At 36.1% G+C, this 26,182-nt stretch overlaps 1 protein-coding gene across 1 annotated transcript in view; it reads right to left on the reverse strand.

Moving 5' to 3' along the window:
• Positions 1-26,182, reverse strand: part of DPYD (dihydropyrimidine dehydrogenase) — an 809,439-nt gene that overhangs the window by 18,743 nt on the left and 764,514 nt on the right. Inside the window, exon 21 of the mRNA XM_060026070.1 lies at positions 3,667-3,810. Coding sequence (XP_059882053.1) covers positions 3,667-3,810 — 144 coding nt within the window. The remainder of the gene's footprint in view (positions 1-3,666; positions 3,811-26,182) is intronic.

The raw sequence follows: 26,182 nt of genomic DNA on the forward strand, positions 1-26,182 counted from the left end.
TAACAAATTCACAAAAGAAGAAATGGTCCAAAATATATTAAAAAATCATGCCCATCTTACTACTATTTAGACATTGGAAATTAAAGAAAAAATACTTTTTTGACTATTATATTAGTTAAAATTAAAAATAAATCTATTGTTGATGGGTGTCTAAGAATATGAGTCCTCTCTTACATTTTTTGGCAGAGTGTAAATTTGCACATTCTTCCTGGAGGACAATTTGGCACTATGTATCAAAAGCCCTACAATTTCACCTGCAATTTCTCTTGAGGAAACAATAAGAGATCTACACAAAGATTTTTGTACAACGATAGTTATAATAGCATTATTGGTAAAAAATTCTGGAAATAGCCTAAAAATTCAACAATAGGTTAATTTTTAGAAGTTAATAAGTTCATATTATGAAATATTATAAAACCATTAGAGTGATATATAAATAATTATGAGGTTTTTATATAGAAAATTTGAGTATTCTATGTTTATTTTAATGTATTACATTTAGGTTTAGAAAAAGAACTAGAATTTTATAAATATAAATTTTAATAGTGATTAAGTTGAGGTGGTAGGATTATGGGTAAATTTTAGATTAATCTTTGTGCTTTTAACAGAAACAAAACAAAACAAACAAATGAAACTACAGAAGGTCAGGAGGAGGAAGAAAAGCAGAAAGGAAAAGAGACGTCTTTGTCCAGTGGTCTCCTCTTACAGATCTCTCATTAGATATTTTTCCCAAATCAAGTGATTAGTAGCACAGTGGTGACAAAAGCTATGTGTCACAATTCCCTTATAAAACGTTATTCTCCTTGTTCTATACTGACACCTTCATCTTCCATGAGCAATCTCTAGGTATATTTCATATATTTGCTAGAATGGATCCAAACATTTGGTCCCTATTATGAGCCAATCTTTTCAATCCTAAGCCAACAATTCTCAATTTCACCTCCATCCCCCACTCTACCACTGTTTACTATGTGACTTGATCAAATTATTTAATGCTTTTTAATTCCTCAATTTTCTTATCTGTAAAATGAATATAAAGATAGCACCTATCCCAGGTATTGTGAAGATTAAATGAGATAAAACATGTATAGCACTTGGAGCAGTATTGGCATATTAGAGCTATTGGTTGCTACATACTTCCATTGGTGCTTTCAGGAGATGAAATTTCTCTCCTATTCTGGAAAATCATACTGGAATATGAGTAAAAGTGAATTTATTAGAGGACAACTGTTCTAATTAAAAATACAATCATACACACACAGAGCTCACTTTTGGTAACAACATCATGACTCTAGCGATCAAGTGTCATCTAACGCCACCACGAATATCTCTGGGACAGGAACAGATCTCTATCTTCCTTCTTCCTCTAAAACATAAGCTCTGTCCCACTCTATAGAGATATAAAGCCTTATAGAAAGCAAGATGAAATGAGCAGTCATTGTCATGGCAAATGTAATTCCTCATTTTCCAGAAATAGTTGCACCTATAACTGGTGAAAATTCCCCATCTCTCTGCAGAAAAACCTCACCATTATCAGCTACCATTATGCTTTCTGACAGGATACACCATATTTCTAGAAATGATAACAGGTATTATAGAATGGGTATAGACACCCTGGGAAGAAAAACAAGATAGTGGAATATCCACTGGACATTGAGAAAAATCTACCATAGCAGCCCCTTAATATGTCAGCACTGTTATGGTCTTAGTTATGGGAAGATGGTGTCAATGGTCTCTTGAGGCTTATGTAATGTAACACCAGGGGTACTTCAATTTGGATCATCTCTGAAGTAACAATTTAGGAGAGGAATGTAAGCCTGTACGATTTCTAATAAGACTCCTCATCTCTTCTTGAGACTTTAAAAAAATGTTTACTTACTTTCCTGACTTCCCAGTTCTTTGGTTTATTTAATTCTGCTGAGTTTGATATTTTATTTGGATTAGTGATCGGCTAGCTTTAATTCAACTTCAGCAGGTTTTTTGTTTGTTCTGTTTTTGTTTTGATTCTAGGTTATCAATATATTCCCTGACAGAATAGAAGCCTAAAAAAGGCTGCAATGCTTTTATAATCACCTTGCTCTTCCTTTATTTCAAATATAAATAATATTTTTCTTTTGAATTTTGTATACATAAGGAAAAGATGGAGATCTTACATTTATTTCAAATTAATTAAGTGGGAAAAAACAAGCAGGGACAATTCCCACTTAACCCCAAATCATATATTAGTTATAGCCAAAGGGTGGGGGAAATGTGAAGAGTGGAAGGATCTGGCTTCTTCTTTACCATCAGTGTCCAGTTCATCCTTTCAGTATCACACAAATAATTGAAAGGAAACAGCTCAAGAGACTCTTTGGGGCTATTATACTGCTGAAAGTCCCAAGTGTTCACTTTATTTGGAATTATGGCATTAAAGTGCTGGTAGAATTTGTGTTCAGCCACTTCCATATTTCCTTTCAGAGCTCTGAATAACTTAGCCCTCTCAACATCGTCTAAATTCCACTGTTTTTAGCATAGGACACATTTCTTCTTTCTCATAGATAGAGGGGATTTTTAAGGGTTCCAACTCCTGTTTGACTACTAAAGAGGAATTTCAAAGAGCTCCTAAGAGTCAGCTTTTCAGCTGATGCTTCAACCAGGAAATGGAGATAGTCACTAAATGGAGAAGAGTAAGTTTCAGTGACTGAAAACCACATTCCCTGATGGTGACTTCAGAGAGAATGTGGACCAGTAATACTCCTTTTTTTTTTTTTAAATTATGATTGCTTTAAAATAATTCCATCTTGAGGGAGGTGGGCAGGAGGGAAGTAGGTGTGGCTATAAAAGGGCAAGCTGAGGGATCTTTGTGCTGATGGAACTCATATCTTGACTGTGGTGTGGATACAGGAACCTACCCATGGGGTGAAATTACACAGAACTAAACACACGTGTGTGCTCACACACACAAATGAATAGAAGTACAACTGGAGAAATCTGAATAAGATCAGTAGATTGTATCTGTGTCATTATCCTTGTTGATTGTATCTGTGTCATTATCCTTGTTGTGATGCTGTATTACAGTTTTACAACATGCTACCATTGGGGGAAACTGGGTAAAGGGTACATGAGACCTCTCTGTATTATTTCTTACACCTGTATGTGAATCTACATCTTTTTCAAAATAAGAAGTTAAAGAAGAAAAACAAGAAATATAATGCACACATAATTCCATCTTAATGATAATTTTTGATATTATCCAGAAAATAATTTCCTGAAACCCAAATTTGTACAGGCTTTCCCAAGGCTGAAGCAGAGAAAGTTTGTCCAAAATGTAAGGTATCGTGTTGATATTGATGGTGCATATTGATAATTTAGTTGTACTGTATGACTAAGATACCTCTTCGATTTAATTAAGATTACAGTAATTTTTAAATGAGTGTAAGAAGACAAAGAGTTCACTGTAATATTTTATGGCCTATTTAATACATCCAAAATTTGCATGAAACACATATTTGACAGTGTTCTAAAAAGTATAAAATATACAAATAAAAGAGGCTATCCTGTCACTGCAGACCGAATTTTTAAAACTCTCAATATATTAAAAAAAAAAACAGTGGTATATTTAAACAGGAAATAAACACAAACTAAACAATAAAATAGACATATTTATATATACAGCTTAATCTTTACCTTAATAGTGGGAATAGGCTTTTTGGGGATAAAATGGTTTCTCTCAAGTGGTGGAAAAGTTGCATTTTGTTCTTTCAGTCTAATCTTTTCCTCTGCTATGATTTTCTTGCGCTGCTCAAGATAAGGTCCAAAACTTGGCAGTTTCTAATAGGAAAACACACAAATAAGAAAGTATGTTAGCTCACAGAAGAGAAAAATGTGAGGATATAAACACAAATATTATAAACAAACAAATGTGTGTTCTGAGACTGTTTCACATATACTGTAACAAGGTCTTCATTCATTCTTGGACCCTAGTCTTCTACGTAACAGAGTCCATTAATTATTAAAAAGAACACAATAGCACAATACCTTTACCAAATAGGTATGTATTAGATATACAAATATTAATTGAAATACATTTCTAAACAGAGTAAAATTCACAATGGTAAACCAAATCATTCACTTAAAACAATAGCTATTTGTTAAACCATTTGTTTAGTTCATATAGACAGAAGGTGAAACCTATTGATGCTTTTTTTCCTCTTCATCAGGTTTTTAGCACAATATAGACACAGCCTAGTCTCTGACAAATGCTTTTGCCAATAGCAAAACTTTGCCAAAGTTCAAATCTGTATCTCTGTTTTATTGTGTTCAAATTCTTACTACATCTCTTTAAAGATTGTAACTAACGTTGATTGCAGTTTACTGGAATAGCTGAAAAACAAAATGGTAAAAATATTGATTTCTCTGCACAGAAAATAAAGTTTATTTTGCATGAAAGAGGCAAAAATAGAAATGAAAAGCAGAGGAAATAACACAGTGCTTCAACAAACTCCCTCAGTATTCAAAATCACATTATGGAGCTTTAAATCTCAAGGTTATTCAATTGTACTTTACAAAGTTCATTTAGAAAGATACCTGGGTGTCATGGAAAAATGCTAAGTGGTTTCACGTTAACATGAATATGCCCTCATACTATTCATTATCCGACAATTATTTCCTCTTCACTTTGTCCTTCTCTTCTAGAACCTTTGATCTTCACTTTTACTGACATATACTGCTGGTGATAGACACCACTGAATTCCAAATGTTCTGTGTCTGCCTGGAACCTGGAATTGCTAGGTCTCTTTTCAAAGACTGCAAAAATACCACCCGCCGCCCCCGCACCCCCCCCACCTCCCCCCCGCTAGCTCTCCTGCAGAATAAAGCAGATTTACCTAGCCAGTGAAGGCTTGGAAAACTACAGCATTCCAAGGTCATCCTGATCTCTGCCCTAGCAAGTAATTAGGTGAAAAAATCACACTTGTTTTAAAACACTGGCCTCTACCTACCAGGTTGCATAACACTCTAGGAAAATGAGTTCTCTGGTCCTTTAGAGATGTCACTACAGTAGGTAAACTAAACTGAAACTGTGTTCCAATTTGGCCAAACTGCAACTGAAAATTTATATTAGCAGAAAATATTCATGTGGAACTATCTAAGATTGTTATTTCCATTACCAGTTTACTGTAATTATGTCAACAAGTTGAGCAAATAGAAACAATGTTATGAATGCCAAATTAATACACACAATTAAACCAGAACTATATACTTCATCTCTGCACCTTAATGCTTTTCTAAATTACAGTATTTAATGATTACAGTAATATGAAATGATATGACAGAGGGAGAAAATATATGAATATGTTGTATCTATTTTATCATAAAATAAGTGATGCTGTCTTGTTAAAAAGCATAAAATAGAGTCTAAAACAAATCCTCAATATTATCACATATGTAAGCCCTTTTCATGTAGAAAAGATAGTGCTTGCTTGTCCTATTATGAAATGATTCTTTTCCTAGGGCAGATGAGGTGTTACAGATTACACTTGGTGCCAAAGAAATGCCCCGAGGGTCCTTTCTTTGGTGAATGTATGTCCACTTGATATAAATCTTGTCAGAATATCAATCTCCCCACACTTCTCTTACACATCAAGGACACCTCTACCCTAATCTTATATCCTTGAAGATTATTATCAAGACTTGTTAGTGTGAAACACATGACCTCTGAGTCTAGCAGATCCCTCATGATAAAGGCAAGCTCTATGAAAATCTGAACCATCATCCTGATTCCTTGATGGGGCCTTACCTTCCTCAACACTATCTCATTCCACCTAAATGTTCTGTAAAATTATTCAAAAGGAATTATTTTCAGAACTTTTTAACCTATCTTCTTTTAAACATAGACCAGAGGAGATATTTTTTTCCATTTAGATTATTCTTTATCCAAAGAGAAATAAAGCAGTTAAATTTAAACTGTGATGATTTTAAATTGTTCCAATAATGGTAAAAATAATAATAATTAATAATAGGAAATCCCTTGATTCAGAATAGAATACAGCCTGAATAGACACCAACCGCCTGATATTTTCTATAACTTTTTTGCCGTGGTTGACCACATTTACCATATTTAACTAATGCAGCCTTTCCATAACTAAAGGTGCTACGATTCTAATGTGCTAATCTTTTATAACTAGTCCTAAGGAGAGGTTTTCAATTTAACATAGAGATTCCTATAGGATTTTCTTTGTGTGTGGGTTGAAGAATCAGTGGAAAAAAAAGAAAACTGTTGCCAAAGTTTTCTTTAAATCGAAAGCACACCCACACAGAATATCAGTGACTGCCCCCTCAACGTTCTGCCATTTATCTCCAAATCAAACAGGGTCTATTTTCATGTAGTTTCTCACTGCCATATGGAGATCCCAGAGGCTGAAGTGTTGTACCAGGTTCCAAAACTTCAAGGCTGCCATAGTCACTTTGCTTTCTGCATTAGTGTGAGAAATTTCACTGCTTTAAAAAAATTATTATTACATCGCACGTTAGAATGCCTCTAGGATAGCTGAGAACTGAACATTTGAAAAGTTAAGTTTTCTGCAAATAAAAAGGTCAATTCTCCCTTGCACCAGAGGATCACATATTACATTTACGCATATGTTTGTGTTCAGATCTTGCCAAAGGAACAAACCAAAGCAAAATAGAAATAAGAGTGAAGGTGAAGGCAGAGAGGGCCACTGTATATGTGTGCAATCAGCGATGATTAATAAAGCATTTAGTTCAAATCTCTGTCTGAACATATAGTTAATTGATTTCCTATTGCAGGAGGAGAAGCAGCAGGGCCTGACAGGGCCAGCAGCAGGAGCTTTTCCTCTTCATTCATTATTTTCTTGCAGAAAAAGTTGTAGCCTGCGGTACCTCAAAGAGAGCAGTTTTGAGCGTCATGCTATATTTCTTAAACAAAGGAAAAAGTTCTTTAGGACTCTCGAAAGCTGCTTTGTAACTGATGAGCTGAACAAAGCTCAGAAATGGTGTGATTTTTGTTTCAATGCTTTCTCCAGGGATTCATCATTGATGAATTTGTCCTCACCAGAAAAGCTAAATCCTACTCATTTAAAGATAACAGTATCTCACACTAAAACTGTCTCTGTCCAGATATTAAAAGCATTACACTGCCAATAGAAAAGTGACAACATAATGAATCAACAAGGATACCTTAAGCCAGCAAAGCTTTAGGGTAAAGAGGTCTATCTGGATTATAATTTATTCATGGATCAATCTAAAGGTAATTGAGCATATTATGAAGTAGAAGAGGGTTCTTGTTTCTAATAGAAGCAGGCACTAGTATCTTCCCATTTAAATTGCATAATTTTTATGAGAATGGCAGCAAGTTGGCTAATAGCACTGGTCTATAGTGCTGTAAGAGATCAACTCTTATTTTCCTAATCATACTCTCTCATCTGATTTGAAACAATGAGGGCAAGAAAAGTAATTTATTTGATATTCAAATGGTAATAAAAGATAAAATGATTTCAGGTTTATACTTAGTGCAAGATATATATATATATATGTATAGATATAGTGCATATACTGTAAATATATATATATATACACACACACTGAGTGCAATATATATGTGTGTGTATTTTAATTTGTATACATATTTTGTACTCAGTATAAACCTGAAATCCAAATATATATATATGTCTCATTTCTGTGTGTATACACTGACAGATTGAAGAATAAATTAGAGGTAAAGGATATAGTATGCTTCACAACTAAGAATTTATTTTATATGTTTTACAAAAACATGTTCACATATGACTTAGTTACACTATCTATCTTTTGTCATTTATTCAACATATACAATAACAAATGCCTACTCTGGGCCAGGAACTGTCCTTTGCTACATTAAAGGCTGAATAATTTCCATACGTAATGTGTGTAATTATCATTGCAACTAATTTTGTAAGTATCTCTTATCATTCATTAAGGGGTACTGCCAGGCTGAATTATATGTCAAGTATATCTGGTTATTGCAGTTATCTAAAGGCATTGTATACAAAGCTCCTTGGAAAACTATTTAATCTCAATCAAATGACCACCAAAGAGAAAAGTGAAGAAAACAAACTTTCGAAGAGTTGATCTTTAACAAAACTCAGAAAGGCAACGGAGTACTCTTGGATACCTAAAATAAAAAATGCAGGGCTTCCCTGGTGGAGCAGTGGTTGAGAGTCCGCCTGCCGATGCAGGGGACACGGGTTCGTGCCCCGGTCCGGGAGGATCCCACGTGCCGCGGAGCGGCTGGGCCCGTTGGGCCATGGCCGCTGGGCTTGCGCGTCTGGAGCCTGTGCTCCGCAACGGGAGAGACCACAACAGTGAGAGGCCCGCGTACCGCAAAAAAAAAAAAAAAAAAAAAAAAAAAAAAATGCAGGAGCACGATGGCTGGGAACCTGGGTTCTCTGAGTGTGTTCCTAGCACACCCTAATTTCAATCACTGTGCACTTGGCTCGATGCAAGGAAGTATGGGAGACAGAGATGAGAGGTCTCTGTTCTGTTCTGTCTGAATTCAGTTACTTTTCTTCTTCCCTTCCTTCAGTTATGACAGTAATCACTTACATTTGATCCTGATTTTTATTCCAAAATCTGCTTTCATATGGCTTACATTCAGAAACTCAGATTTTCCCCATGAATAACTGGCTTGTAATACTTAATCACTGATATAACAGCAAGCCATTTTTCATGATATTATCAGATTTGGACAGTGGAAAACAATAAGAAGACAAAGAGAGAAGGGCCATCTGTACATTATATTACCATAGTGCTATGTGGTGCCCAGTGGTGCACATTGGGACACTGGAGTAGGACATGCAAAATATATGAAATTAATGAAATATAACTCTTAGTTTAACCTGATAAATTTAAGTGGACAACTTCTGATCAAAAATGCAATGTCTATAGCAGTCAAAAGCAAAGATAACTCATGCTTCATAGTGAAAGCAGAAAGCCAGCATTTGCATAGTGGTTAGGATACTGATTTAGAAGTCAAATTTGCATTAAAATCACAGTTTTACACTCATTACCTGTGTGACTATGAGCCAATTACTTAACCATTCTGCTACTAATTTTCCTTATCAATGAAATGAGAATGATAGTATCTAACTCACGATACATTTAATGCTCGGTATAAGCATTAAAATGGAATAATTGTAAAGTGCATGCCTGCCAATTTATTCCCACAAGCCTTAACTGCTTATGTTGCATTGTGTACCAGGCTCTGTATTTCCACGTTTGCTCATGCTAGAACGAGCCCGCCCTGTCTTTTTTACCTGGTACAGGCCCATTTGGCATTTTCCTCTCAGCTTGGTATTCACAGCATTGAAGTAATGTCCTTTACTGACTCCCCTCTGTCCGCAGTGTTACGGGGGCCTTGCAGTGCTGCAGAGCACTCTGGGCACTTTTTAGCCTTGCACTTATGTCGCTGCCTTATCACTATTAGCTTCTGCCTCCATCTTCTCCACTTGAGGTCCTAGTTAGTTTTTGATCCAGCACATAACAGGTACTCAATATGTTTTTTCCCCCCTTGTTTTTGGCTTGTTGCTTAGCTTTTTTCTCAATAGGTTTTTCAAAACTTGAAAAATTATTGAATGAATGCATGCATGAATATCTTGAATGTATTTTAAAAATCCCGCTGGTTGTTTGAAATGTCAGGCAATCCCAAACAATTACTTTCAGAAAGAAATTAAGTTACAGAAATAAGTTCTTTAAAATTAAAAATTATATCATACTTACACAACAGCTGTGATTCATAAATTTAAAAAAACCACTTGTAGAGTGCAAGACACTTACAATTTATATATAAAAGACAATCTGTCTCCTTAAAGAGCCTGTCGTTAATAACAATTGCAATACTCCAAGACAGAGGCTGTGGCAGAGGTGCCCCAGGATGTCAGATGAACAATGACAATGTGCACCTGACCCCGGCTGAGAGGACAGAACTTTTCTAGAAATGACATCTGAGCTGAGTTCTGAAGGATAGGGTGAAAGTCGGTTGGCAAGTAGTGAAGTTGGAGGTGTGAGGGTCAGGAAAGGGGAGGAAAATCCTCCAAGTGGAATAAACACCAGAGAGAGAAGGGCGATACTTTGGAAGAGATGCTGGGGAGCCAGCAGACTGCTGACCCTCTGCTCTGTGTTTAATAAGATACAAAGGGTGAGCAGCTTCTTCCGTGAAGGGGAAGCAGAGCACATTTTGTTGTGAAGTGATAAAGTCGGGATGTATGTTACGGAGAATGTCAACCAAGAGAAGAAAATCTAACATGAATGGAATGCCAGCAAAGGATGAAGGAGATAAGACTTGCTTTTTTGCCAAGGACTGTGCATGTGCTGGAGCTGCAAAGACAACTAGGAGGTCGTTCTTTCCAAAAGCAGTTTATGGCCTGTAGGAGGACTGACTCATATTCAATGGAACTGAGGTGAGAACATTATTGTTTTATATTGAAATATCATTTAAATGATGTATAGCAGATTCCTCTAAAGAAATAAACTTCATTGCTTAAAGCGATAACTTTTAAAGCAATATCTTTAGCTTGGAGTTCGGGAGATTAAGCCCTGATGGCATGATTGAAGAGAAACAAAACCAAAGAGATGGTCAAACCACTATGCATGAGAAATGCAGAAGAATTTTGAAACAGAGACGCAAGAGGGAAGAGATATGGGGATATATGTATATGTCTAGCTGATTCACTTTGTTATAAAGCAGAAACTAACACACCATTGTAAAGCAATTATACTCCAAAAAAGATGTTTAAAAAAAAAAAAAAGAAAGCAGAGAGGAGAGGGAAGAGGAACGTGCATGAAGAGAAGGAAAAGCGAGAGATATAGAGGGAGAAGAGCCTATTGATGTGATGACGGGAGTACTTCTATAAAGAGGAAGTGCTAATATCCAATTTTAAGCAATCCAAATCCTCCCCTATGACCCCTAAAACTTTAAAAACGTCTCCTACCCACTTACATATCCTGGAGAGAAATTTGGAAGAAAGTCGGGGAAATAGGGTTGAGTTTCATGCTTGGATTGGCATATAGCTCAAAGAATAGAGACCAACGAGAGACAAGATTTGAGGGAGATTCAGAAATCAGTGGGAATAGGAATTTACTGCCAGAAGTGACATAGAGAACATAATCTCTAGGAATTTTGTAGCAATATCCAGAAGGATGGGACTGGTTGACCTCAGCTGACATTTGGGTTATGTAGGTAATTATAAGGAAGAAAGGGATAAGCAGAGGAAGAGATGCACAGTTTGATGTAACCCTGATTTAATGAGCAATTAATTCCAACTAAGAGACTTCTTAGTGAAGGAGGAATTTAAATTGTGATGAAAGATTATAAAAGGGAGAAATAGTGTGTGGTGTTGGAAAGGGGGGTAAAAAGAGAAAGGAATGGATGAGTAAAGGGTTGAAACATTAAGAAACTACAGAATGAACTTATTCTTACATGACTAAAACAGAGTAAGTGTCTGAGGAATACTAGCAGGTAAAGCTGGGAAATCTATGAAGGGCTCCGAATTCTGCGCAAAGCAGTTTGGATTTTTATTCTTCAGGGTGAAGGGAAACACCAGATATTTGAAAATATGTAATCGGGTCTTTGTGGTGGCAGAAAGAAGGATGAATTTTGGGTAGGTGCTTTGGCAAAAAGAGGAGAATGATCCAGAATGTTGGAGATAGGATTCTGGTTGTAGCAGAAAAGGGAAATAGATGACATAACATTTTTTAAAAGATTATACAGTACTCTGGAAAATAGAGAGCCAATACTGACTACACATCCCAACTCCAACAGTACACGTTGATTTTCACTCCCTCACAACCCACCAGCTGCTGCACCGCTGCTCTGACAGTGACTCCTGCCTGAAACCACCTAGCTTTCATTCTTTCTGACACAGAACCCTCTCTGAAAATCTTCTGTCTCTACCTCTTTGCTACTCATCTTTCTGCAAATGACCCCTCCTCTCTCACCATCCCCTGCTCAATCAGAGTCTCCAACATTTTCAAAATCACATGGGAACTGTGTTCACGGGTGGCTGCATAGGCTGTGAACTACAGAAGAGTTACACCTTAGTGAAAATGAGCATAAAACAGTGGTGGTAGGGAGCCTGGGAAGGATGAAATAGGATTTGTTTTTCTTTCCTTGCATTCTGGAGGACTCCTGCTTGTGTTTTGTAGTGATGATGAATTGGGGGAGAAGTGAAGGAAATCAACTTCCTCAACAATAGCTCTAGTGAGAGGGGATTGTAAGTTCTATACAGGAAGGGACTGCACCATCATTATTATCTTCATCAAAATCAGCATATTTATTGAGCATCGCTATACACCAAGACCTTTGCAAAGCGCATGAGTACCTAATCTCTTCTTCATTGCAACCCCATGAGGTGGGTATTGTTCTTGTCCCCTTTTACAGATGAGAAAACTGAGGTTCAGAAAGGCTAAATAACTTGCTCCAGTTTTCACTTATTAATAAATGGCAGAGCCAGGATTCAAATCCCAGTCTGCCAGATGCTAGACTCTCTGCTACGCTGTCACTCATATTTCGATGTAGTACTTACAAAGTTTATTAAATGAGTATTTAATGTATTCTTGATTGCTATAAAGAAGCATACTACACACATATTCCATTCCTTGAAATCTATGCTTCCCGTTTTTCTTTTTCCACAAACTGTGAAGCGGAAAACACCTCACACAGTAGACATCATTAAAGAAAATGCTGAACACATACCATGCAAAATATCTGTGTTAGTTTAGTCCTGTTTATTACTGGTCTCAAGTTTAATGAGCTCAAGTTAATACAGGTGAAAGGCCAGAGTGTTACATGTAGCAGTTAATGAAATACCATAGAGATGCTGAGAAAATGATTAGCAGCCAAATGTGAATTTAATATACTTCATTCTCAAGATGCAGCGCCCTGTGGGAGGCATCTTTCTGGGGGAAATAATGTGGTATATTGGAAGTAGCACTTGCTTCCGAGTTGGGAGATGGGGCTCCGATCTTAGTCTTGCTATCAGCTCTTCTTGTGACCTATGACAGTGTAGTGACTCCCTCTTAGTCTCAGTTCTCTTATCTGTAAAATGAGGAGGTTGGACCAGATAATTTATAAGGTTCCTTCCAGTGTGTCATTTTGTTTTGTTTTCAAATTCAGTTAGAAATCCTCAGGGTTTATGCCCAGGTAGCATCACATAGTCTGTGGATGAAACATTGGACTGAGTCATAAATTATATTGATATATACCTCTTTCCCTCCTATTTAGCTATAGAACATTCTGAATCTGTTGAAGCTGTAAAATATAGATATTATAAATAATGTTTATCAAACTCCTAAGATTGGAGTTAAACTGTTTTAGACTTCATCAGTACAACCACAGATAGCATTGCTATTTTATCTCATTATTAAATAATGAAATCTGTATAGATAATTAACAGAAATAAAAACAATTTTAAAAAGAAAGCTATTATAATCTGTATAAATTGGGAAATTCCTACGATCACAACTAACACTACACTGTAATTATCTTTACGAAGTTTGATGTCTAGTTACAAACTCACCTGAGACACACTCTATATAAAATCAACTACACACATAGTAGGAGTAGATATAAGTGATAACAGGCATGAAATTGCCAAGTGAGTAAGGTTAAAACACAAATACACGTCAACTGCATTTGTGTATATTCAAAGTTTTAGGTTGTTAAAGGAAAATAGGGCCTTCTACTAAAGCAGTGCAATATACAGAATGGTCACTCGTCTTGGGATGCAGAGACTAAGACACTTAGTTTCTAAGACAAATCACCTGCCCTCTGTGAGCCTCAGTTGTCATCTGTGTAAAACAGAAATAACAATGACCACCCTTCCTCCCTACTCTTCATAATTTTTTGAAATAGGAAGGCACGAATAGATTACTAAAATACAGCTTTTACCATTTTAAAAACTATAAAGCAGCATAGAACCCAAGTGTTATTTTAATATGAATATAAATATGATTTATGCTCAATATGATGAACAATATAAAGATGAAGTATGCTGAATTATAAAAATGTCACAAAATACTAGCTACACATGAAGAAAGACTTCCTGAGCTATAGTTCTTCCAATGCTTTAGGACGACTTGAATGAAATAATTGGCTTTTGAAATCCACCTTCAAAATGCTACTGCTTTCATGGCTAAACATTGCATAGAATGTCAAGTGCAAACACCAATAAGGGAAAATGGAATAAAAATTACTTCATTCAATGGTGTGGAAGCAAAGGAAAACAGAAAAATGGAGTGATGAAGGAAATGGGACCGCTATCAATATGAAAAAAGCATTCAGGATTCAGGCTATATTTGGAGCCAGAGTAGAAGATTAATCAATCTTTTCCATATTTATTCAATATGATACCTAGTATTTCCCTACACAAGAAACACCTGGATGACTGCTTTAAGCCTTCTTACCTCAAAGTGTGGCACAAGACAAAAACTGTTACATTTTGATCCAATCAAAACTATTTGGAGTTACATTTCAGGACATACTGGAAAAAAAGATCATCATTTTGAAAGTCAATTTTTAGGGTTTCTATGCTAAGCAGGAGATTTATACTGGAGAGAAAATAAAAGTAAGTGCAAGTTTTTAGTTGAAAGGAAAAGACTTTTCTAACATAGTTAATTACCATGCTAGTAGGAAGTATTTAACATGGGAAAAGAATCTTTTATATGCGTGGCAAAGTTCTCCATAAACAATAGCTTCTGCATACAGAATAGAAAACACTAGCTAACATCCATCTGTAACATCAGACTCATATCCAAACCTAGGTCACTACAGAAGGCAATCCTTGCCCCACAGATTTGGATTTTCCTCTCTGTCTCTCTTCCACATCACTTTCTAAACTATAATACCATTATTTATGTATTTTCTATTTTTCTGAATAGATCATAAACATTTTGAGAACAGGATACTTTTTTAACATGTTTTGTCATTCCTCTTAATTCTTTACATATAGTTGGCTTTAATTAAATATTTGATGAATGAATGAAGGATTAAAATCAACAGAAAGCTGTGCTGACAAGAAATTTCAGCTAACCATATGTGGTCACAGCTTAATGATGACAATAAGTGATCTAGTCTAAACACTTTTCATATAAAATATTCAGAAAGATTCTCTCTATGCACAATGCTGGGCAAGAGTGGGATTGATCTAATGCCTAATGACCAGGCAAATACAATTTTGCCTGGTCCATAATATTGCATAATCCAATATCTGATAATAACAGGGAATTGTAAAAACAGATAGCATTTGTAGTGATAAGGTATTGTAAGGTATAATTCCAGCAATCAATTTAGATTCAATGGCTTAGAGCTCAATACAAATAATTTCTTTGTATTTTCCAGGTTCTTTGTTTAAAGTTTTCTATCAAGAAAATAGTAATGACCAACTATTTCATTTTCCTATTCATAACAAAAAAATCCAACAACAAAACATTTTATAGACCATAGTTACAAAAACCATTATTTTATTAAAAGTTTACTTTGAACAATTGTGAATCTAGGCAATTATCACATTAAGTCAAATACTCAGCTTCAGGGAAAGAATAATCCACTTGATTCTGTGGCCTTTACAAAGGCCATATGGCTATGCAGTACATGCTACTGTTCTTTTGACCCCCTACCGCAGCCATTGGCTGCCACAGTCTTTTATAAAGATGACCCTAATTCTTTGCATTGGCTAATACCACAAAATGAGGACAGCAGTCAAAGAAACAGCCATTAGTACATAATTTTCTGAGCTTCATCAGACATCAGCCAATTGTTGAATATCACATGTCCTAAGAAGCATTAACACCAAACTCTAAAACTCTTATGTAGCTCTAAATTTCTAAAACCATAAAACCATAGCGGTTATGGTTTTAGAAATTGTTTTTGTGTATTATCTCAATTTCCACAATAACATAATTATTATAATATTGCTGAAACTTGAGGCCCACAGATGTGGCAAACACTTAATGCCCAAGTCCACATAACAGTAGGCAGCAGAGTAAACTCAAACCTAGGTCTCCCAACTCCAAGCGTAGCCCCTTCTCCTCTATATTGACTGGCCATGTCCTTCCCAAGCTTTTTAGCTGCTATTTCGCCAAAAATTATTGTATGTTTTTTGGCAAGGGAAAGATCTAATAAAATGTGTTCTTGTGGAAGGCTCATTCTATGTGCTAAGTATTGAAGATGTAACAGAGGGCAAAAGATATGATTCCTATCCTCAAGGAGTCTGTAGTAGTTTGTCATGTAATAGGATTAAACATAAATAAATAATCCTATGAATACATACAACATTTATACAATTTTCAATGATATATAGTTATCTGATTATTTGTTTAAAGTCTAATCCTATCCGACAACAACCTCTAACCCTTTGCTTTACTCACCAGGCAAAATCTTAGCCCGTATTTAACCCAAATATCCAGCTAGTCTATATTTACACTTGAAAACTGAATATGGCTGGAGAATATGACTGCTCCCCATTCCCCAAATGGGCACTAAGTACCCAATAAGCCTTGGTACGGTACCACTGTCATTCTTTTTTTTTTTTTTTTTTTTTTTTTTTTTTAGCGGTACGTGGGCCTCTCCCGTTGCAGAGCAACAGGCTCCGGATGCGCAGGCTCAGCGGCCATGGCTCACGGGCGCAGCCGCTCCGTGGCATGTGGAATCTTCCCGGACCGGGGCACGAACTCGTGTCCCCTGCATCGGCAGGCGGACTCTCAACCACTGCGCCACCAGGGAAGCCCACCACTGTCATTCTTGAACTTTCTCACTACAAGATGACATTCTTATACCTTCTTCTTTCTCCTAAAAACTAAACTGCCACTCCTTCTCATTGTTAGTTGATGATCTCGGTTAAAGATCATTACATTATTGGTTAACATTTTTGAAGTAATTGTTCTAAATTTTATAAATCCACCTCATCTGTACTATCATCCTTCATCTTTTCTTCTTGCTATGATGGGAAGTGTCCTGGTTCTTTCAAAGGCTCCACTGAGGGCTCTATCTCACACCTGCCTGGTCATCCAAAGGAATGTGCCTCTGTAATTTTTATCTCTGCCCACCCCATGATTCACTCTCACTTTTAAAAAGTATTCCATTAACACACAAATGTGCTTTAATCTCTCATCCTGAAAACAAATACATAAAACAAATAAAATAACTCCTTTGAATCTACAGCCGCTTCTAGGTATTATTTATCTACTGCCTTTTAAATTTCTTTTAAGAATGGTTAATCGTGTCTGTCCTCACACCCTCACCTCCCATTTACTCCTCAGTATACTCTTGTCAGGAATTTGTCCTCCATTCCAAACCATGGAAATGCTTTGGTAATGAGGTCAACGAACACCTTTATTTCTCAAATTACATGGCTGCATTTTTGTGCTCATTTTACTTTATCTCTCAGAAATATTCAACCTAGGTAAGCCCTCCCTCCTTCTTAAAATACTACCCTTCTTTTCCTCCTACATCACTTCTGTATTTCTTTTGCTGGTTAAATCTTTCTTTGTGAAACTTAGAATATCCAAGGCTCAGTCCTAGACACTCTTTTTTCCCCCTCTGTTGACATACTCTTTCCAAGTGATTTAATCTTGTCTTATGGCCTTAAACATCATTTAAACTGTGGCTTTCAAATTTATAGCTCCAGTTCTATTCTTTAAACTGAGCTCTAGACTCTTATGTCCAGCACCTTAATTAACATATTTAATTAAATGTTGAGAAGCAATCTCAAAACTTAACATGTCTTAAGTAGATTCCTTGTTATTTCACTCCAAATAGGTTTCTTTTCTAATCTTTCCCATCTCAGATAATGGAGTGACTGCTCACCCATTTGCTCAAGTAAAAACCCTAGGGTTATTATGGCTTCTTTCTTTCCCTTACCATCCTGCGTAGATTGATCCTTCAGCAAAACATCCAGGCTCCACCCCCAACACACATCCCCAAACTCCCCACTTCTCACCATCTTCATTGATACGGAACTAGCCTAAGGCTTCACTGTCTCTCACAGTGAACATGGCAATAGCCTCCTAACTGATCTGCCTGCTTTCTCTTTTGACTTGATATAATGTATTCTCCACATAGTTACCAGAGCAGTTATCTCAAACACAAGTGAGAACAGGTCACTCCTCTGCTTAAAATTCTCCAATGGTTTCCCAGCGCACTTAAAATAAAATCTAAAAGCTTCACAATGATTGCAGATTTATCTGGTCCCCAACTACTTCTGCAGTTTTCTTTTTTGCTGTTCTCCTCTTAATTCACTATACTGCAGGCACACTGGTCTTGCTTTTCTCAAGTCTTATAAATTCCTATAGCCTTAGGGACTTTGCAGTTAAAGTAGGCCCTCCAAATCACACTCTGCGTATCTCCCTTTTAATAATAATCCTATAATTAATTAATTAATAAGTTCATTTCTCCATCCTCTCTAAAAGGTATGAACTACCAGAATAGGTTGTTCATCAATTTCATTCACTGATGTTTGCCCAGAACCTTGAACCCTGACTGACTCATTGTATATTCTTAGTGAATGAAGGTACTGGGTGGCAGTGTATTTAGGATAAACAGTGCAGTCCTTGAACTGAGCTTGGCTTCCAATCCTGGTTCCATTATTTACTAGGTTTTTGACCTAGTCAAATTTTGCTTAACCTTCATATTATCTCAGTTGCCTCATTCATACAATGGGAATAACATTTCATAGGGTTGTAGTAAGGATTATATAATTTATACACTGTATATAAAATGAAGCTAGAGTTTTGTGCATAGCAGGCACTTAATAAATGTTAGTCCTTGTCTTCAACATCATCATTATTACAGAAATTCCAGCAGTGTATTATAGTTTTTTCAATTATTATCTTACATGTGCTTTAGCGTCTTTTGCTATGGGCTTACCATTACCCTAGAATTAACATTCCCCTCCCTCCAGTAAACTATTTTTCCATCTTTTACAAGGAAAGTCAATGGATTAACATCATGTTTTACATGAAGGAAAATTGTTTATTTCACATCCAGACTGCATACCCTCTATAAAGTAAGAATTGCTCACATTGTTATATAATTTTATGCTCCACATGTTTAAGTAAGTAAAAGTAAGGAAATGAAGATTTGATAGTTGCGAAGTAAATGTAAACACTAGTGCTTAAAGAATGAAGCCAAGCCCTAAAGTGAATGCTGTCATCTGTAGGGGTTGGGGAAAGATCCTAAGATCTGAGCCCATTACCGTGCTACTTCACGAACATCTGGCAGTCTGTCACTTCACAGGCAACAACATCTTCTCTAAACAGAAGAGACTTGAATTCATCAGGGAATCCCATAGTACAGTATATGCTTAACTTAAGTACCTGCTTTCCGTGATTTCCATAGATTATCATATTCATGACACTGTGGAGTGAAAGCATTCTTCTCACTCTCTAACCAGAACATGAAAAAGAAATTAAAACATTGGCAGGCACTTTGTCTCCAGTTTGTTGGACAAGTAAGAAAAGGACTGTCTACCCATTTATGTAAATGAAATTCTGTCAACTCAGCGCATTTTAAAAAGATGACAGCTGTCTGTCTATTAATAAATACCTGACAAGATAACAATTACATTTGGAGTTGACTGTTTTTTCTTTCAATAAATGTAGGTCAGTGGGTATTTTTAAGATTTTGTTTAAAATAAATTTTCAAACCCCAATAACTTTCCGCCTCATTTCCATTAAACCAGAAAGAGATTTCAACATGTACATTCTTGCTTTCTTAGCAGTGGTTTCAGAACATAATGGTCAAAGCCTTTTTTAATATATATAACTATGAAATTAAATACGTATGAGCTTACTGTGTGTATATACATACATACACACACACACATGCAAATACGACATCCATACTCTAATGCAATATTTTGAATTCTATAGAAAGGTGTAAAACATAGTGGGCTCTCTGGGCTTCCCTGGTGGCGCAGTGGTTGAGAGTCCGCCTGCCGATGCAGGGGACACGGGTTCGTGCCCCGGTCCAGGAAGATCCCACATGCCGCGGAGCGGCTGGGCCCGTGAGCCATGGCCGCTGAGCCTGTGTGTCCGGAGCCTGTGCTCCGCAACGGGAGAGGCCACAAGCGTGAGAGGCCCATGTACCGCAAAAAAACAAACAAAAAAAATAAAACATAGTAGGCTCTCTGTTGTCCAGTGAGCGGCTACTCAGTTTAGGGATTATCTGGGTTCTTGTGCTGCTTCTTCTATTTGACTTTGGATTTTTATTTCATTGTTAACTATCAGAAAGGAAGGGTAAGGATATATAACAAATTAATTAATCTGGTTACCCATCAAGCTTTGGGAATATATTTATGAATAATATATTAATGAATGATTTGAGTTTGGGTGGATTATCTATAGCACCCATTAATCCATCCTGGCCCAACGGCCTATTAGTTAGACTTCAGAAAGTGAGTTTTTTAAACAGAATGAGGATGAGATTTTGAACTTCCTTTTATGGAAGATCATTCCAGGAGAATGTGTTTTTCTCTGTCTAGTGGAGTTTGGGAGAGGGTCTATGTTGATGTATTAGAATGCCAGTTATAAGTACTGGATAATTTTATCTTTATTTATTACAGATTAAGAGCACAACATTGTATTTAATCACATTTAAAATGTTATGTTATTATTATGCATACTATAAGAGGAAAAATATAAGCAAAATAAATTGTTTAAAATATTAATAAAACTTTTTACACCTTCAGAGTCTGCTAATTTAAAGATGACATCAATTAATTGCAAGACATTCTGATTCAGAGGTATTAAAATGTGAAAAAAATGCATGTCTCATAATTGATGGAATGCATTATGTTCCCTAAATACTTACTGGTGCAGTTCTAAGGTTCTTTCTCATCATTGTTAGTAGCTGTAACAATGGTATTTCATTATTCCTAGAGCAATGCTGTATGAAAATTACATCATCATCCTAAAATTCTATTTATAAATAAATGTCCAAATTTTAGAAGTATAAAACAATAACAAAAACCTTATCATCAGAAAAAAGGCAGGAAATAAATATTGTTTTATTTCCAGCTTTACCCCAAAAAACAATGTGAGTATCTGAAAGAAAGAGAAGGCAGAGAAGAGAACTCACTGGATGCCTCTGATTTGGGTGGAGTCCAGATCCGAATGCTTCTGAGATAGGTATCTGTTGTTTCCTGAATTCTATTTTCCCCCTATATCTATTCTAGAGGTAGGTAGTGCCACTTAGAAAATAAGATTAATGTGAGTTCAAGAAGAAATTATCGGGGGCTTCCCTGGTGGCGCAGTGGTTGCGAGTCCGCCTGCCGATGCAGGGCACATGGGTTCGTGCCCCGGTCCGGGAAGATCCCACATGCCGCGGAGCGGCTAGGCCCGTGAGCCATGGCCGCTGAGCCTGCGCGTCCGGCGCCTGTGCTCCGCAGCGGGAGAGGCCGCAGCAGTGAGAGGCCCGCGTACCGCCAACAACAACAAAAAAAATTATCATATGCAATAGTGTTCCTTCAAAGCAAATCACGATATCTGACCATTTTTTAAAAAGCAAAATTCACCTCTTGTATTTCTTATGAATGTTTTTGCATGAGCTAAATACCTGAGCAGTTGATGGACTTAGTTATTTCCAGGAGAAATTTCTGTTGATCAGAGTGCAGGGAATAATTCTATCACAGCCCCTTGGAAATATTTTTTTTTCTAGGACAGAATGAGCCACAGGGAGAAAGATACACAAGACAATGTCAAAAGATACAGCATCATTATGCCATTTAATGGCTGGTGTGGGTTACGTCAGCCAATAGTCCTGGGAAAGTAGGTTTTCCCTGAATAAAAATGAATCAAAAAGATAATGTCATATTTTATTAGACTCAATAAAATCATAAGCAAATACCATACATTCCTGTTAGTCATCTAGTGATGGAACTGTGTATGTGATGGCACTAATGGATTCCTTAAATGTAAATTACTGCTAAATTCCTAAGTAAACCGTCCCTCACTTCAGAGCCATTGTAATCCATCTCTTATGTCAGTTGAACTGTGATGCTTATCCTTCTGATTGCACAGGCTTTACTGCTTTTCTTCATTCATCTCTCATACTCAGTAATCTTTTTACCTCTCCTTTCCAAGTTTGTAATTTAAAAGCAATCTATTCACTACTGAAAAAAGGACCCTAGTGTAAATAAGATGACTTCGAGTTATGACCAAAGAAGCCATTACTGGCTTCTAAGAAATGGTCCAGGTTCTATTACACATACGACAATCTGGGGAGCCTCACTGCTCGCGCGCCTTCAGCAATGTTTCGTGTCAACACACAGAATCAAGGCTGGGTACTGACTTTGGGGTCTCCTTCTGTTCCTACTTTTTTCACATGGTCTTACATTTCACATTTGAGAGAAAAGTCCCAGAGGGCCAAGATTTGCTGCATTAAGTTCTTTGTCATCAAAATGGATTTTGATTTTTTTTAAAGTTGCAAAATAGTGGATTGGCTAAATTGGAACTCATTCCTCAAAATCCTAGATGGCCATTAAAAAGAAAATCATATACAGGAGGATTGTAAGAAGTATAGAAAATGCTTACATAATAAGAGAAATAAAAAGCAGAATTAGAGCAGTGTATGCAGTAGGATACTAATTTAGTTTGAGAAATTATTGTTTGTATGTGTATACACACACCCGCACACACAGTTGGGATCTCTGAGTAGTAAGATTAGCAGTGATCTTTTTTATACTCAATGTATTTTGCTAATTTCTACAGTGAGCACATATTACTTTTATAATCAGAAAAATGTTATTAAAACAAATATTGTCTTAAAAGGTATACTAATGGGAAATATTATAAAAACCTTTGTGGGAATAAAATTACAGTTATCATTATGGCAAAAATTGTTCTCTTTTTTTAAAACTATGAGCTTCAAAAATTAATTTAGAACTGTAGCTACCACGCAAACCTAAGTTGTGGGAGAAAGCATAAGCAACGATGAGACAGAAATATGATAAGCAGACCTCAGGCCAAATTCTAAAATATTGTTAAATACATATTAAATCGGAAATGTTCATCCACTCCAGCAAAGCACGGTGCACATTTGAGGTTAGAGATATTTATTGCTGAATACATGACTAGATTTCTGTCCTATGTGGGGTGTTGGCAAATTAATGTGCTTCTAAGAATTAAACTGTAATGTAAACTTTTTAAGAATTAAAATTCTAATATTAGCTTTTATTAGAGTGAGTTATTTTTAATTTATATTTCTGAAGGAAGACATACATTTAGATAGATGTACATATAAAATATTTACACGCACACTCAGAATAAAACTTCGAGCTACCTAAACAACGGTAGTTTTCTGAATGTCCCTGAGCCTAAAAACATTGCATCTCCAGAAGGCTCTTTGGTGGCAAGTATCATCTGCACTGAACGGAGCTGAGAAGAGCTATCAAGCTAAGAGTTACCCTCACATTCAGTTTTGATGGGTCCGTTTGTGGATTGAAAGAGAACACTTTTGACTGGCTAGTGATGTCTTTTGTAGGCCAGTCTTTTTATGTAGAAGTCAGTGACTATGAGAGAAGTTTCACTAGAATAATAAACCAATTTCTAAAAATATGAAACAAAGACTATACATAGATTAGAGGCCATAGAAGCAAATACATTGATGCTGGAAAAATAAGGTATCAGTAGAGAGAGGATCGTAAACAACAGTTGGTGAGACACAGTGAAGGCTTGGATTTTACAAGCACTGAAGACCCATTAAGGTAATATCTACTTCCCAAACACTTAAAAACGGGTATCTGTATTTCACTAAGGCCTGCTATAACACATATATAACATGTATATAAATATATAACAATATATACTATATAAATATATATATTGTATGTGTATACACACACACATAAGTACACATGGAGAGAAGCCAACTGTAATTTCAACTCCATCTTCCTCTGGAAGCAAAGGACAAATGCATAAAAGGGAAACTGGGCATGTGCACATGATCTAAAAGAAGATAAATGAAGGAAAATATTAATGAGTCAATAAAATTTTCTCATTGCATATGATATTGAAGTTCAGAAAAAGTAGCTGTGGAAACTCTGCAAATGCTGAGACATTGGATGTGATTTGAAAGCTGAATAATCTTCTGTCTAAATAATCCAGTTAAGTTACACCAACGTTTCCTGAGAACCTACAATTTTTTAGGCATTGCCCTCTCTCACTGATTCACTGTTCAGCAAGGAGACTCAGGCTGACTGCACCATGGACACCTTCTAAAGGCGGCTATGCTGTATTGTACTGAGACACCAGCTTCGGAGGCCTAGAGACATACAGCTGGTGTGAAATGACAACCCTGGATCTGCTATGGATGCGGGGGAGCTCTTCTCACAGAACTCATTTCTGTACACAATCTCTTTCTTGCAACATTTTGTAGTGAAGATGAATTACCGTTATTGTCTTCTAATATCTATCCCAGCAGATGCTTGAACAAGTAACTCAAGTCCCCATGGGATAAAAAGCATAATGACAGGTTGAATGTGCTAACACTATAGGTTTCCCCACTAAAACCTTTATTGATTAAATGCCTTATCATCATCAAGAGTCACTCATTTATCCGATGCTTTCAAGTATATGTGAATGTATGGATGAACTACTTTTTCCTGAACAGTCTTCACTAAAAGATCACTTCAGAATCATCAGCTGAAGCTTTATTAATGTAGAATAATTGCAGAGGACACTCAAAGGAAGTTAGGTCAAGCACTGTTACCATCTTACTCATATACTGATTCAACCTATATACTGGGGTTTATCCACATTCTAGAAAGCTAATACAGAGATTAGAAGAGAAAGTTAATCCACTGTAGAGATACATTGCTTGGAACTTTTACATCATTGTAATGTCAATACAATTACAATTTTACATCATCACATCGTTGTAATGTCAAAGATGCAGTTTTTAATATTATTTGGTTTAGAATTTTGCATCTTTATTCATAAGTTGAAAATGGTCTATAATGTATTATTGCAGTGTTATCTGGTTTTAGTAGTAAAGTTGATCAAGGTTAATAAATTTATTGGGGGGGTTTCTGTATCTTTCTATAAGCAGGGATTGTTTAAATAACAGAAACTCTGACAAAACTATCAGCTATTCAGTTGCAAAACTACTCTTGCCTGATATCTTTTTAATGGTAAAAGTTAAAGTTTGCTTTCCAGTTCTATAGATGATAACTGGTTACATATTTCAAAATTTTTGTCATTTATATTTGATGAGAAATTAGCTACTCTCTCTAGATTTTATTGCCAAAGTGTTATACATAACACATTATTCTCTAATTCTCTTATATTTGAGGTTACTTCTGGTTTCATTCTTACAGAATATATTTTTACTTCCTCCTTTTTGAGTTTTAATAATAATTTTATCTATTTATTGGCTTTTTCTTTTCAAATGTCATTTAAAATTAATTAGTTAATTAATTAATTAATTAATTTTGGTTATTTCCCAAACAGTCCTTGCTGACACCCAGGAGAAGAAAATATTCCTTGTAGATGCAGTGTATTTCCCCCTGGTGCAGGCTGACCTTCCCTTCTCTGAGCATCCTGAGCTGTCTTTATAATCTTCAGGTTCTATTGTGAAAATACCTTCTTCCTTTTCCCTCCTATCTTGCCCCTGTCCTTAACCTTCTGCCTAGATGCTCTTTCTTTTTAACATTAGATTTCTCTTTTTTTTCAGGCCAGAAACTTTGGCTTCCCTGCATACAGAGCATTTAAATGTACATGTGTAGAAAGCAGTAGGTGATTATAAAATAGATTCCCTCATTTCTTGGCTTCTGCAAAGAAGTAGGGATGGGAAGGGCGTCAAAAATTAGATCCAGCAATAATGAGTGACATTATTAGGTTTTCTGTCTGTTTAAGTACCAGGAAACAGCAGCATCTACTGAAAAGAATACTGAGCCTGGAATCAGATAAGAAGATTAAGGTTTTAGGTCTTTGTTTAAATTATTTTTTTCTGCCAGATTCAAAAATTAAGGCTTCTCTAAGGGATCTTTTACCAAATTTCTCTCTTTTTACTCAAAATATTAGAGAAGTACATGCAGCCAAACTGAAAAACAAAACAAAACAAAACAACAACAACAACAAAAAAACTAATTGTAAGTTTTGTGGTCTGGTGAATCTGCTTCAAAACTTTGTAAAAGGTTATTTGTTTATTTTTAAT

This window comes from Delphinus delphis, chromosome 1 (genome assembly GCF_949987515.2).
Source record: "Delphinus delphis chromosome 1, mDelDel1.2, whole genome shotgun sequence".
Taxonomy (NCBI): Eukaryota; Metazoa; Chordata; class Mammalia; order Artiodactyla; family Delphinidae; genus Delphinus; species Delphinus delphis.